The sequence below is a fragment of the Melozone crissalis genome, unplaced genomic scaffold (assembly GCF_028551555.1).
Source record: "Melozone crissalis strain CALT ecotype California unplaced genomic scaffold, PUWL_Pcris_2 ptg000036l_1, whole genome shotgun sequence".
In the NCBI taxonomy this organism is placed as follows: domain Eukaryota; kingdom Metazoa; phylum Chordata; class Aves; order Passeriformes; family Passerellidae; genus Melozone; species Melozone crissalis.
In genome coordinates this window covers 6,486,521-6,502,319 of record NW_026535814.1, presented here as the reverse complement: position 1 = coordinate 6,502,319, position 15,799 = coordinate 6,486,521, and the positions used below count along the sequence as shown (strand labels likewise).

At 40.7% G+C, this 15,799-nt stretch overlaps 1 protein-coding gene across 1 annotated transcript in view; it reads right to left on the bottom strand.

The window, feature by feature from the left end:
- Positions 1-1,561: 1,561 nt before the first annotated feature.
- APBA1 (amyloid beta precursor protein binding family A member 1) overlaps positions 1,562-15,799 on the bottom strand; it is an 87,484-nt gene continuing 73,246 nt past the window's right edge. Inside the window, exons 10-13 of the mRNA XM_054283277.1 lie at positions 14,899-15,111; positions 7,277-7,396; positions 6,482-6,622; positions 1,562-5,099 (exon numbers count right to left, since the gene is read on the bottom strand). Of these exons, the coding sequence (XP_054139252.1) occupies positions 5,028-5,099; positions 6,482-6,622; positions 7,277-7,396; positions 14,899-15,111 (546 nt within the window). The 3' untranslated portion in view covers positions 1,562-5,027. The remainder of the gene's footprint in view (positions 5,100-6,481; positions 6,623-7,276; positions 7,397-14,898; positions 15,112-15,799) is intronic.

The window sequence follows — 15,799 nt, the reverse complement described above, 5'->3', positions numbered from 1 at the left end:
ACCACTTTACCCCATTCAGATCATCTGACATAATAAAAAATTTTCTTAGAAAACAACTCTACTCATCACTTCTACAAACAAAAGGGCTGTTCACATGGGACCTTTCTGCTGCACATCTAGACAAAGGCAGGGACACACATGTACTGCTGGGTGGTATTTACATTTTGAGTACCACTGGGGCTGCCTGCAGGCTTCCCTTCTTAAAATAAAACATCTAGATTTATTCCGTGGCCAAGGGATATCCCTGGAGGTCCATCTGTAGGAGCAGCACAAAGCACAGCACAGGCCTGGCCCTACTCAGATAAGAGGCACATGGATCACAACTCTTCATGTACCATGATTTTAAGTCAGGATTGCTCCATGCGCTTCTGCACTGAACATTTATTTAAATTACAGTCCCAGCCCTGACACTGACACTGTCAGTCCACGCAGGTCACCAGCATCACCTCTTCAGCCTGCAAGGCTCTACAGGGTGCTGGAACTGGGGTGGGGTCTGCCTGTCCTCTGTGTGGATCCCAACCATTAAAAACATTGAAGGAGGGGGCAAGAAACACGTCCTCTGTGTACACAGCAAATCTGCTGAAATTTTTGTCTGTACTGCTTAAGTTAGGGCTTATGTTTATCCACAAAATGCAGTAAAGTTTGTAACACAGAAATTGGTATGTACAGATAATGGAAAGAATAAATAGGAGGATGGAGGGTGGTACACAGGGGAATGCAGAATGCAGAAAGAAGTTCATCCTGTCTACTGTGCCCTGGACCAGGGACTTTGCAATTTCTTCCATCTGTCATTTAAGCAACTAAGGTGAAATACTTCATTCTCTCATCTTGATGGTATTTCTATTTCATGTTATGAACAGCCACTAAGTGGCTGAATGCCCATGTTTAGTTTTCTTCTGAGTCAGCAGTGGTGTGTATTGTCATTTTTGTGCTTTCAAAGTACTCTTGAGAACATATAAGGCACAGAAAATCCTATGAAGCCTCACCTGAAGCAACAGTCCCTGGATGACTTTTTTTTTGTTGACTTTCAAATATTATCATATTTTTCATAATCTCTTATATCTTTATTTTATGATTATATTAAAAAAATAACCTTAGCACAGGCAGTTCCAGGATTAATTCTAGGGACAGACATATCAGAATTCTACTTTTATTTATTGAAATGGTGTTAGGTCTTTAATAATAAATCATGCTGATAACATTTAAAGGAAAACAGTGATTTCAGAAACTACTCTAAGTGTGAAGAATTTTTATCAAATCCCCATTTATGAAAAAATCCTACCTAAAGTTATTCAGTCAAATAAATAATATTCCTGTCACAATCACAGTATATTAGGAATCACTTTTGTTTAGGAGCACTAGTGTCATGTATTGTCTGAAAAGAATGCTGTTGTAAAAATAAAGGTAACAGTACTGCTTCATGCCTGCAGAAACATAGATAAGAATTACTCCAGACTAGGTGGCAAAAAAGAAGTTCAGACACCTTCCAATTATGCATGCATTCAGCATTGGCAAGTCAACCTCTAGGTCAGTATGAGCAAATTCTCAGCCTTGTCTGAGGTATTTTTGTTTTGTAGTTTATTGTTGCAAATCTTACAGACATTAGCGCTCTGTTAAATAAAGGAATGTAGCACAGTAAATACATCACAACAAAATAACTGGCCAGAAACCCCTTACCCTATCCCATCCAAAGCAAAAAGCCCACTCTTCTCCCCTCTGTCTCTCCCCCAAATCAAACCAGCACAGCTTCATTAGAGAGGTCAGAGACCTGTGGCAGAAAACATCAGAGTAATTACATTCAATAGATGTGCAATATCAACATTCCAGGCTCACATATATTTATATATATATTTATATTTTTATATAGAGATCATTAAATGTTTACAAAGAACAATATTGTTACAAATACAATACTATGCTTTTCCCAACGCTTTACAATAATTTCCATTCATCCTCTTTACAGAACAATAGTACAACTTCATAGTCTAGGTACTGCGCTAAATATATACAAGAGATCTCAACCATGTTGCTGTCTTGAGAAATACATTTCTTTTAGAAAAGAAGGAAAGCTAACAAACCTGGAAATCCAAACTGAGACTCAAACAAGATTCAAAACAAACATGAAACTTCTCAAAAATAAAAAATACAAGGGATGTTTCATCCTTAATGTAAACACTGAAGAGTTAATTAGACTGTACGAAGCAGCAAGGATGAAAGAAAAAGAACTCAGGTCTGTCACTGAAGAAGGAATGTAAACCATTGAAGGAATGTTCCTTTATATCTGTTAAAAATCCCCATATCTGATCTATCAAACCGCTGCAACAGTCTAGAGAACAGCCAGCTTTCCCATTTGAGTTCCATTTTCTTGAAACTCTTTCTGTTTACAGAGTAAAATGGGATTGTTTACAAGACTGCTCTCAGAAGTGTGCACACACTATGGACCTCTCAGTTTAGAAATTTTATGCACATACTGTAACTGAAAAAATGAGATTTTTTTTTGCTAAGCTCTGGTCCTGCAAGCATTCATTTGCTTAATTTTAAGCACCTATTTAGGATGAATAGTAACTTCACAAACCCCCAGCTGCAAGATTTCCAAAGAAACAGTGGTTTCTTCTCTTAACACATTTACATGTTCAGATTTTCATAATTTCCCCGTGAAGTGAGATAAAGACTTCACCACATGGGCTAGACAGAACCACAGAAACAAGTGAAGTGGAGGGCATACACACAGCAGGAACCAGAAGCATGATAACTGTATCTTCAAGAGTTCACTAAGTTTCCTCAGGCAATTTATGGAAAGGCTGCACTGTATAGAATCTTCTAAATTGTACATGGTTATATACCATATTTACATTTATTACTATATATATGGAAAGTTCTAGAAAAAAGGTTCAAATTACCATAAACCAGATGTCTACAGTTAAACAATATACTCACAAGCCATTAATTATCTTGTTGCATCAGTGAGGCAGCAGAGTTAAGTACTAACCTGGAATACTAACACCATTCTCTTGTGCAATCTGCTATTCTGGAGCCTTGGATTAAATTATATAACAACAATAAATGCAAGTAAAATCAAGTCATTGTACATTAATCTCAACACTAAAACATATCCCCTTACTACAACAGTTTATGCACCACTTCATTATGTCCCTTAAATATCTGCTTCCCACAGAAATACAGTTCATCCTCTAACTGATCAGGCCATGGTTATCCATGACTTTAGAAAGCCAAAAAATGGACACCTGACAAGAGTGCTCAGTGGTTCTCAGCAGTGTTTGCAACAAGTGCACATGCACACACCCACTTCCATGAATCCCCATAGCAATGTCTAGGATCATCACTGGACTGCAAGCAACGCTTACATTGCACAGCTCACGTCACAACAAGTGAGACACAAGTGACTATGAACAACACCGCATTTGCAAAGCAGAAGTGGCATGTGGCAGTGTGTTGTCTGCTCTTGTTTTCATCTCACTGAGCCTTTCCATCACAGCAAAACACAGCACAAACTGTTTGTTTAAAATAAATCAACATACTAGCCTGGACTAAATGCATGGTTCAACTTCAGTATAAACACCAGTATACAGTCCTGAAAAAAAGTAACTACAGAGAATGTAGAATTCTCTCACTAGGAAGAAAAGACACTGCTTCTTTTTATTGTGAACCCTCTTAAAAAAACCAAAGGACCCAACCCAGCCCCCTTTTCCCATTTTGTCTCTAGCATGCAACTTAGAGGCTAATCAAATACAAGATTTCATACATCCCTACAGTTAATCATCTTCATACAAGTGCATATAGTACACACATATCTCTTTTAAGTGCCATATATATGGGAAAAAATCACAAGCTAAATTATATAACAAAATAAATAAGTTTATTCCTGCCTCATCCTTTCAACTGTTACCTACATATCATGAACTAAATAGGAAGTCAATAAAATTAGACAGGTCTTTGGACAAAAATATATGTTAAAACTGGCTCAGAGAACAAAATTACTTAGAATAGTCTGCAGATCTCTTATATTCAAACTTCATAAATAGGAAGCACAATTTTAAAAATGTCTATATACACTGGCCCACATGGCTATGTGCACCAAAATCGGAATTAAGAGCCTAGAAAAGTGTAGCTATTCAGCAGATCCCCTCAATATTTTTCTTGTGGCTATTTAAAGATTCTCCCCCCCACTTCTTTAACCTCTAAAATCAGGAAGGGACTATAAAACACAAAGCTGAAGAAAACTAGGAGATAGAAACCTGGGGGCAGAGAGAGGGAGGCAGCTGTAAAAAATGCCTTCCAAATTTCTTAGTGTAAGTAATGCAAGAATAACATGCTTCAGGAACTTATGGAGTATCTTTTGGAGTCCTACTATCATGAAGAACAGATGACAGAGGGGAATTAAAAGGTGTGTATTTGGACAATTCATTTTACAACAGCAGCATTTACTGAATCTTCATAAGGAGGCAATTTTTCCTGAGGGCAAAATAATCCTTTTGGTATTCTACTTTCCCCACAGACACAAACCTTTAGTACTGAACTTGGTGCCTGCGAGAAAACAGGGCAAGAGAATCAAAGTCACAGTCAGGATATCCAAGGGAACACCTTTTACCCTATACTTCTATCTATTTGGTAAAGTAATTTTTCATTCAGCAACATGTAATTTACTCAGTTTGTAAAATTACAGCCACAGAAATAAAACTGATTATGTAGCATGAAATAGAGCCATCTGTGCATACGGCTGTAATCTATGCTGCTGTTATTCTCCTGTTTTGCACGTGGAGCTGCATGAAGTTTCACTTGTAAAAAGATGCAACCAAAATAGTTCCACAGGTATATTTTGCCCCTTACCAAAATGGTGGGAAGAAGAGGGAAAAGGGATGAAGGAGAGAGTAACAGTGTATTTGTGTCTGTGATGGGGAGAGGGAGAAAGAAATGTCTTTGCAGACACAGCAATGCAGCACTAGAGAGACAAGCACTAATGAGGAAAAAACATCTTCCATGCACACTGTGGTGGTGAGGTGTCGGCTTCAGATGTAAACTGGTTGCTCTTGTGCAGTCAACAGTCTGTACATGGCAGCTGGCATAGTCTTCATATGGATCTAGAGGAAATAAGCCAAATTAATCCATGTTCCTAAACATGCATACCTCACCTGAAGGACCCAGATAAGGTCACACAAGACAGGAAAAAGGGTAAAACTTGAGAGTTTTCATACCCTTATTAAAGTATTGCAGGTGATGATTTTATGAAAAAATGTGTTTAGTATTGATGAACCATCTAAAATTGTCCACATCATATTTTCAAGGTATGGTTCTTCTAAAGCATAGAAGTATGGGGCAAATAATGAAAGACATGGTGCACAGGCTTGCTCTCACTTCAGCTTTTTAGGTTTGATTAGCAATAGGCTAATAGAGATAGAACAGAATTCCAACACAGTTTGAGTTGGAAGGGACTTTTCAAAATCATCTTGTCCAAACTGCCCTGTTGCAGGTATCAACAGTTTTCACTAGAACAGGTTGCTTAGAGCCCTATGCAACCTGGCTTTGAACACTTCCAGGGATGAGGCATCCACAGCTTCTCCGGGCAATCTGTTCCAGTGGCTCACCAACCTCATAGCGAAGGATTTCTTCCTATACCTGATCTAAAACTCTACTCTCTTTCAGTTTGAAACCATTGCCTATTGTTCTGCACTGGAGACCCTGGTAAAAGCCTCTCTCCATTTTTCTTAGAAGCCCACTACACATTGAAAGGCTGCTGTCAGGTCTCCCTGGAGCCTTCTCTTCTCCAGGCTGAACAACGAAACCCCTCTTAGCCTTTTCTCACAGGGGAGGTGCTCTAGCCCTCTGACCCTTTTCATGGCCTGCATCTGTATCTGCTCAAGCAGGTTCATTTGTTAATGCTGAAGGCCCCAGAAGGGGGGGGCCTTCATTGTTATGCTGAAGTCCTGCACACAGGACTCCAGGTGGGGTCTCACAAGAGCAGAATATGGAAGGGAAAATCACCTCCCTGTTGGCCGCACTGGTTTTGATGCAGCCCAGGATACAGCTTGCTTTTTGGGTTTCAAGTGCTCATTCCTGGCTCATGTCCAACTTCCCTTCCACCAAGTTCCTCTCTTCAGGGCTATTCCAAATCCCTTTAGGCCCAGTTTCTATTGATGTAGGAGATTGCCCAGACCCAGACGCAGGACCTTGCACTTGGCCTTGCTGAACTTCACAAAGGTTACATGGGCCACTCTTCTAGCCTGTTCAGGTCCCTCTAATGGCATCCCTTTCCTTAAGCACCACTGATCATGGTGTCAACTTCAAACTTGCTGAGAGTGCACCTCATTCCCAATGTCCATGTCACTGATGAACACATGACAGACAGAGTGCTGGTCCCAGTACAGTCCCTTGAAGGACACTGCTCATTACTGATTTCCACTGGTTGTTACTGGTAACAGCAATGAACGCTGCTATGCTGCCTAGACACATTGCTGGTTCTTACCTCACCAACAGCATTTGAGAGGATGTGAACAATTTTCTCATGGGGTGTTGCTACAACGCTCTGCCCATTGATTTCAATGATCCGATGGCCAACACGCACACCTCCTCGCTCTGCAATGCCTCCTCTCATGAGGCTACAGATCTGCAAGGGAGACCACAAATTTATCATGGGCTGGACAAGGAACAGAGACTTTTGACTACCCGTTTTTTGCCTGCAATATATGAATCAACATTTAAGTGCAGACTTGCCACAGCAAATTCTAAGATGCAATCTATCACTGACTCCAAAGCAAAATTTGTTAGTGACAAGTAGCTAATGGATATTCTCTTCCAAGATCAGAACAAACTGTCACAAAAGGCTGTTTGTGTTGTACATTACATGTCTTTTGGTTTGGAAATTTGAGTGTATGAAGGACCTCAATTTAATAATGTTCATTAGGCAGATCCCTTACAACAAAAAGGATCAAGAACAGGCTTTTTCTTTTGAGATCATGCAATGGCTTGGCTAAAGACACATATGATGCATGCTGAAAGCAGACTCTTGCACACATTTTGGTTTTTTAAGCTGAAACAACTTTTTTATTCCTCTGACTGTAAATTTGTGAAGTAAGTGGAGTCAAAGACAAAACCTCTTATTAACACAACTTTTACATCTCAGACTTGACAAATGCAAAATCCTGCTTGCTATAAGGGAGAAAACAGCAGCTTCCCTCTTCTCACACTGAAATTTAACCACAAATGGAGAGCAAGTTTCATGTGTGTTAAAGCTTGATCAGAAACAGTGGAAGCTACTTACGATCCCATTCTGCACACTGAAGCCCAGCTGATATCTGAGGTCTGGTCTTCTGATCAAGACTGTGGTTACTGGAGGACATCTAACTATGTTCAGTTTAACCCGGGCCTGGTTTTTCAAACCCTGGAAAAAAATACCAAAACTGAGAGTTAAACATATAACATGAGCAGAACAAAAAAAAACCTTGTTAGAATGCTGATATGGGAGCAGCCTTGAATAAACAGATCTTTGTATGCATTGTACCAGAATCTGATCACTGAATGCCAGACATAAGCAACAGAATATTTAGTGAGATAAGAGATAAAACATCAAATTTTTCTTGCCAAAAAGCTGGCACAGTTGTGTTAGGAAAACTAGATTTCTGTTGGCAGTTTCTTCATTTGATAACAGAAATCATACATAAAAGGATATTAAATCAGCTCATGCAGCTCACCAAATTACCAATGACTTTTGAATAAGTAACTAAGTTAGTTACCAAACAGTTGCTTACCTAATGAAATATACTAATTTCTGTCAAGCAAACAGTAAGTCTCCCTTATATCATCCTCGTATATGCAGTGCTCATTGTTTCTATTATTCACAGAATCACAGATTAGGTAAGGCTGGAAGGGACCACTGTGGGTCCATCTAATCCAACCTTCCAGCTCAAGCTGGGTCATCCAAGAGCACATGGCACAGGATTCTGTCCAGATGGTTCCTGAATATCTCCACTGAGGAAGACTCCATAGCCTCCCTGGGCAATCTGTTCCAGTGCATGATCACCTACACAAGTTATTCCTTTATGTTCTCATGGAATTTCCTGCACATCAGTTTCTGCCCCTTGCCCCCCGTCCTACTGCTCAGCCCCACCAAGAAGAGCCTGGCTCCATCCCCTTGGCATCCTCTCTGCAGATACTCACACTGATGAGGACCCCAATCAGTTCTCTCTTCTTGAGGCTGAGCAGGCCCAGCTCCCTCAGCCTTTTCTCATAAGAGAGATGCTTTGGTCCCTTAACCATCTTTGTACCCCTCCCCTGGACCCATTCCCGGAACTCCATGTCCCTCTTGTGCTGAGGAGGCCACAGCTGGACACAGCACTCCAGAGGAGCCTCAGCAGGGCTGAGCAGAGGGGCAGGATCACCTCCCTCGAGCTGCTGGCACTGCTCTTCCTGAAGCACCCCAGGACACCATTGGCCTTGCTGGCCACACAGACACACTGCTGGCTCATGGACAACTTGTCCACTGGGATCCCCAGGTCCCTTTCCACAGAGCAGCTCTGCAGCAGGTCAGCCCCAGCCTGTGCTGGTGCATGGAGTGCTTTCTCCCCAGGTGCAGGATCCTGCATTTGCCCTTGCTGAATGTCAGAAGGTTCCTCTCTGCCCATCTCTCCTGCCTGCTGAGGACCCTCTGAAGGGCTGCACAGCACTTGGGTGTCAGCCATTCCTCCCAGCTCAACCAATCAACTGGTGGAGGAGGCATCTGTCCCTTCATTGAAGACACTGATGAATAACTTAAAAAAAAAACTGCACCAGTATTGAACCCTGAGAGACACTGCTACCTAGAGACCTCGCTGTGTGTCACCGATTATGACCCTCTGCGATCTGCCATTCAGCCAATTCTCTATCCACCTTACTACCCACTAACCCAGTCCATATTCCCTGAGTTTGTCTACTAGGATATTGAGAGAGAGAGTGTCGAAAACCTTGCAGAAGTTGACCATCCAGTGCTCTCCCCTCATCCATTCAGGAAGCTGTTTTTCTGTCGAAGACAATTAATTTAATGAGGCATGATTTACCTTCAGTGAATCCAGGCTGACTACTGCTGATCACCTTATTGTCAGCCACGTGGATAGAGATGGCCTCCAGAACAAGGTGCCCCATCACTTTCCCAGGGATAAAGGGAGGCTGACTGGACAGTAGTTCTCTGGTTCTCTTTCTTGCCCTTTTTGAAGACCAGGTGACATTTGCTTTTTTCCAGTCCTCAGACAAATCTACAGATTGCCATGAACTTTCAAAGATGAAAGCCAAGACCCTTACTGTGTGATTGCTAGCTCTCTCAGCACACATGTGTGGTGGTGTTCACAGGGGTCCCAGGAAGAGGGAAGAGACGAGGATCTGACTCCATGTTTCAGAAGGCTTGATTTATTATTTTAATATATATACATATTATATTAAAGTATACTAAAATAGAAGAAAGGGTTTCATCAGAAGGCTTGCCCAGAATAGAAAAGAATGGAATGAAAATAAAATCTTGTGACTGACCAGACAGTCCGAGACCGCTGGATTGTGACTTGGCCATTAATTAGAAACAACCAACTCAAAGATGAACCTGTTGCATTCCACAGCAGCAGATGATTTTTGTTTACATTTTGTTCCTGAGGCCTCTCAGCTGCTCAGGAGAAAAAATCCTAAGGAAAGGATTTTTCATTAAACATGTCTGTGACACTCACGGATGCATCATATCAGGGCCCATGATGTGCAGATTTTGTTTGCCTAGGTGTTTGCCTTAAGTAACTCAATTCTCTTTGACCAAGGGAAAATATTCCTTTCAACATTTCTTTACCCTGATTTCCTGCGTCAGAGATTCCTGAGGGCTGGTCTTGACAGCAAACACCAGTCCAAAGGCACTGTTCAGTAACTCAGCTTTGCCTGTGTCCTCTGTCACCAGAGTGTCCCCTTCCTACAGTAACAGGTCCACATTTATCCTTTGTTTTCCTTTTGCTGATGTATTTGAAAAAGCCCATCTTGTTTTCCTTGACATCCTCAGTCAGATTTAATTCCAAATGAGCCTTGGCCTTCCTTGTCTCAGCTCTCCTTAGTCTGACAACCTCTCTATATTAATTCCAAGAGGCCTGACCCTACTTCCATCTCCTGTGTATTTCCCTGCTTATGCTTAAGTAATGACAGGAGTTCTCCCTTTACCCATGTAGGTCTCTTGACCCCTTGTCTGACTTCTTGCACATTGGGATGCATAGTTCTTGAGCTTGGAAGAAGTGATCCTTGAATATCAACCTCCCCTGCAGGGCCTCTTCCCATGGGATTCTGTCAACATCCCTACAGAGGCTAAAATAAGCTCTCCTGAAGCCCATGGTTACACTCTTACTTGCTCACAAGTTGGCCCCAATCTTCACACCTCCAACAAGGCCTTTCCTGTTTGTTGGGTGAGGTCATGCAGCACACCCATTTCTTGTGGGATCCTCCACCATCTGTGACAGGAAGATGTCACCAATGCTCTCCAGGAACATCCTGGATTGTTTGTGCTTTGCTGTGTACCTTCTCCCAAAGATGTCAGGGTAGTTCAAGTCCCCCATAAGAACTAGGGCCTGTGACTTCAAGGCTGATGTGAGCTGTTGTGTAGAAGGCCTCATCCATCATCCTGTAGCACACACCCACAAGTGTCACCCTTACCAGTCTGCCCTTTTATCCTAACCTTTAAATTATCTACTCACTCATCATCTACCCCAAGATAGAGGTTGATACATTCAAAGTACTCTTCCTCCCTTCTAGCTGAGTTATATCACATTCACCATGAACTCCTTGCTACTAGAAAAAAATTGAATGAGAAAAATTTATTTTTACTGTCAGAGTGGTAAAACACGTATTACCCAGAGAGGCTGTGGAGCATCCAGTCTTGGAGTTACTCAAATCCTAATGGGCACAGCATTAAGAAGCCTGCTCTATTTTGAACCAAAATGTTGGTCTAGTCCAGCTACAGGAGTGACTGCCAGACTTGAGATTGTGTTCATATGGCTCAGTGAAAACAAAAATGTAATAAACCATAAATAAATGCCAGCTTGACCCTTTGTACAACTTAAGTACTCAGAGCTCTTGGAGATTGTTAAGAGAGATTTTTGAAATTATTAATGCACACAAAATATAAGCCATAAATCCATTTATAAATAAAATTCACATAAAGAACTAAATGCTTTCTAAAAAATACAGCAACTTTCAGCTCACTTAATTAAACACCTGCCAATTCCAGTATCTGCTTCTAAATTCCTTTCATACATACAGTAGAAATCTAGGTCCCACTGCAATCAAAGTGTCAGACACTGACTTCAAACGATTAATTCTGGAAAGTAGTTTCTACTGTAGCTAAGGTAATATACTGAAGTCTTTACATAGAGTTTACTACTGCTGATTCTGTTGAGCTGAGCTCCAGATTCAGCAACGACTTAAGTAACTAAACTGGCATCCTGGCATGATGAACTACCTTGAAGTCTGTTTTCTTGTCAGTACCTTAAACCGGATGTAATCAACATGGGTGTAAACAGCTGTCCCCACAGTGCTGAGCTCAGCTTGGCTCATTCTTGAAAGTTGCTGCAAGACAATGAATGGGTGTCTGACCACAAAATGACAAAGCTCATGGCTGTGGGAGCTGCATGTACTCCACACTCAGGAGAAAGAAGATCTGAACTCCACCTCCTCCATGACTATGAACTCCTCTACTCCAGTGAGGAATTAGCAGTGCACCTCACAAGCTCAAGAAATCTGCCTATTTCTATAGGCAGATTTTCACAACACCACATACTGCAGAGAAGAGGGACTTCTCAACTTGAACTACACTGTGGGCACAATGTTTATGGAAAAGTCTAAGTGGCTTTTGACTCAGCATTCTAATCCTGAGAGGTGAGAGTCATGTAGAGTACTGGGGATGCCCATTTCTAAGAGGAATTTAAGTGTGTAACTTCAGTCATCTGAATTCATTCAGGGTACATGCACAGAATAGATTTGATACTGTCATGCTCTTACCTCCCTGCTGAATGTGCAAGTTACTTACATGTATTCCCTGGGGCAAAAAAATAATGTCATCCCTAATGAAAAATCCTTTTAATTTTACAGAAAGTGTATATATTTCAGAAGTGGGCGATCTTCAGAAGTATACAGACTGGTAACACAAACTGATCAGAAACAAAAAAAATTGTATTTTCACCACCTTTCTTTGTTTATCTAGTTCCTGAGTATATTTCTGATAGTAGCCAGTACCAGATGCTTTTGAAAAAGACAGAAGTAGCATAATCCTATTAGGAAATAGCCACTACACATGGAAAGCTTCTACCAAGCTCCATCAGTTTGCAATTGGTTTATGGCAAATTAGGAGCAGAGATTACATCCATAATACTGAATTATCTTGTTTGAAGTGCTTGTGACATATGTTTAGCCACATAATATTATCATCTTTTCATAGGAATCCTTCCAGTATGCTAAGGAAATCTGAAATTTGGCATATTTCCACCACATTTAATGATCTGCATTTAGATCATTTATATACATATTTGTTTTCAAAAGTGCTATATGAATAACTCCAGATGTGTGGTTATGAAGATCTGCAAACATACAGATTATCATCTCTTTAGAAAGACAAAATAAGGCTGGCAGTTCCTGTGGAAACTGCGGTATCAGGGAAGAAGAAAAAGGCCTGCAGAAGCTGGAAACAGCAAAGCTGGTTGGTTCTGTATTGACAAAATACTGATGAGCACAATAAAATCTCCATCTGAATAAGGGAAGTATAACTTATCACAGTTTTAGAAATAAAAATTATGTGGGATAGGAAGCAATTACAAAGAGCCTAAATTTGCAGAGTGTTTTGCTTTGATGAAGCTGGCACAAAGATATTTAATACAATTATTTTCTTCCTTTCTTTACAGATTTAAGACTGGTTTTGCCATATTTTCAGTTTGTCACACATGCTGTCATTTCTACTCACTTAATCTAAAATTTCTGGTTCGGTGACTTATGCATCTATTAGTCATCAGAACTCAGCATTAACATTTTGGGAAGCCTGAATGGAAAGTCTTTATAACAAACATCTCAGCTCAAGTATTAAGAGATAATCCATGAAGGAAAAAAAATAGTTTGTACTTTTTTTTAACATGGCAAATTTATCTTGTAAATGGAAATTTATTTTTCAATTTAAAAAAATACAAAGTGAAAGAGAAATTTGTATAATACAACTTGTTACCAAAAAGCTGCCTAAATGAGTAAGTCTAACAGGTACATTGCTAAAAGTCAGGGAAGAATGCTGGTATAATGTACCACCAGCATTACATTATGTATCTGTACGTGATGATCTGCAGAGCTAGGCAGGACCATTTCAACAAATAACTAATTTCAACAAATAACTAATAAATAACTAATTAACTTGAGAGTATCTCAAACATTCTCTAGTGATGCATCTTTCCCGCTCTTTAAACACTGATGTTGAAATACTTATTCCTTTGTATGCTACAGCTGCCCTAGGCACTGTTCAATTCCAGATGACCTGCAAGCTTCTCACTGTCACATACTTTTCTGACAACTAGAAGAAAGCTCTTCCAATTAAAATGCCCCATTTATGCAAGTGAAGAAAAGAACCAAATAAGCGAAGCACTTTAAAGTAACTTGGGCAAAGATGCCACAGAGAGTATGTCTTTAAGTCAAAGTTTAAAAGCTTTAAAAATAGGTATAAACAAACAAACAAAAAAGCATTTACTCTATTTCATCCAAATACTAAGAAGTATTTGACAGCTAGTAAGGCTTACGACAATATTAGGCACGTGCCTCCATTTGTGATATAAGATTTCAATATACTGTGTACCTGATAATATCTTCCTTCTGCACAAAATATTCCCTTGTGAAGTTGTGCACAGAGCCATGGGACACAAGTAAATAGCACAGCAGTCTGGAATGGCACTGGATGTTGTCATTCTGGACTTGATCAAGACTTTGATGCTGCCTCTCAAGATAACCTCATAGCCAAGCTCAGAAAGTGGGTGGTGAGGTGGATTGAGAAGTGGCTGAATGACAGTTCAGAGGGTTGGGATCAGTGGCACAGGTCTATTTGGATGCCTGTATCTAGCAGCGTCTCCCAAGCTCCAATACTGGGCCCAATCTTATTTAACCTATCATCAGAGATGGAGTGCCCACTGAGAAAGCTCACTGATGACACAAAAGCTGGGAGGAGTGGCCGATACCCAAGTGCTGTGCAACCCTTCAGAAGGACCTTGACAAGCAGGAGAGATGGGCAGAAAGGAACCTTCTGAAATCAAACAAGAGCAAATGCACCTGGGGAGGAATAATCCAAGGCCCAGCACAAGTTGTCCATGAGCCAGCAGTGTGCCTGTGTGGCCAGCAAGGCCAATGGTGTCCTGGGGTGCTTCAGGAAGAGCAGTGCCAGCAGCTCGAGGGAGGTGATCCTGCCCCTCTGCTCAGCCCTGCTGAGGCTCCTCTGCAGTGCTGTGTCCAGCTGTGGCCTCCTCAGCACAACAGGGACATGGAGCTCCTGGAGCAGGCAGGTCCTGTTGAGGGCTATTATTAGGGGATTGGAGCACTTCAACTTAGGAGGAAAAGGTTTACCGTTGGACTCAATGATCTTAGCGGTCATTTCCAATCTAAAATTGCCACAGTTCTGTGAAAGACTGAGGGAGCTGGCCCTGCTCAGCATTGAGAAGAAACAACTGAGAGGGGACCTCATCAATGATGTTAGATTACAACACTTTCATTGGTCCCAGACAGAAAATTGGTGTGGCATAATTCACACTATTTTTTCAGATAATGAAATGCAAACTGCTATGCAAACATTTGGCAAGAATTTACTTCAGTTTTATGCTTTCTGCTTTTCAATTATGTCTCTTTAAAATGTGTAGCTTCCAGAAACATTTTCCCTACCTTTATAATGCTCTGACATGTTGAGAGTGGTAAACCAACCAAGCTGGTCCCATTGATTGACATGATCTGGTCCCCTATGTTCAGCTTCCCAGACTTCTCTGCCGGTCCTCCATGCATCATGTTGGCTATGATAACTGTAGGCAAAATGGATCCCCAGCCAGACTCCACAATCACCACACCTAGAATTTCTCCCTTTTGCTTTTCAATGTAAACCTGTATAGTAAGAAAAAGTGTTTAAAAAAAGAGTTTCTTTTACACCCATGGAACTAATATCATCACCGTCCAAACATTCACAAACCCAACAAATATACCCCTTTTCATTTGCAACTTGCCTTCCTAATTCAAAGGCAAAACAAGATAGAGTACATATTTTACTACCTTTCATTTGCATTCAAACATTAAATGACACACAATACAGACTTAGTGCTGAACACCCTTCAGAAGTAATTTCTGTTTATGAAAAGAAGAAATTCCAGTGAAGGAAACCCTGGTGCCATGGGCTTGGTGGACAAAGCTAAATAAGAAGAGATTGCACGACTTTACAACTTTGTATTGGAAAGACATTACCTGTGTGTTCCAGTTGCACACTGGTTCATTTTTATCAAGCCAGCTGCAAAGCCTTCTGGCACACACAGTTATTTAAAACCTGGAATCAATCATGTTCATAAACACTGCTGCTTCTATAAATTTTATGTTGTTCACTGTAATTTTTTTTTATTGTATTAATCTGTTAATCTGCTTTAAGTTCGCATTCAAACATGTCTGAAAATTGCTTGGTAAAAAGAACAGAAACAGATGGTAAATCATTTGACTGCAGATAAATTTGGGGTTCACTGTTTGCATTTGAAACAGAACTGATGACAGGGTGGTCTATTAGGGAGGATATTCTAGATCAACTGAG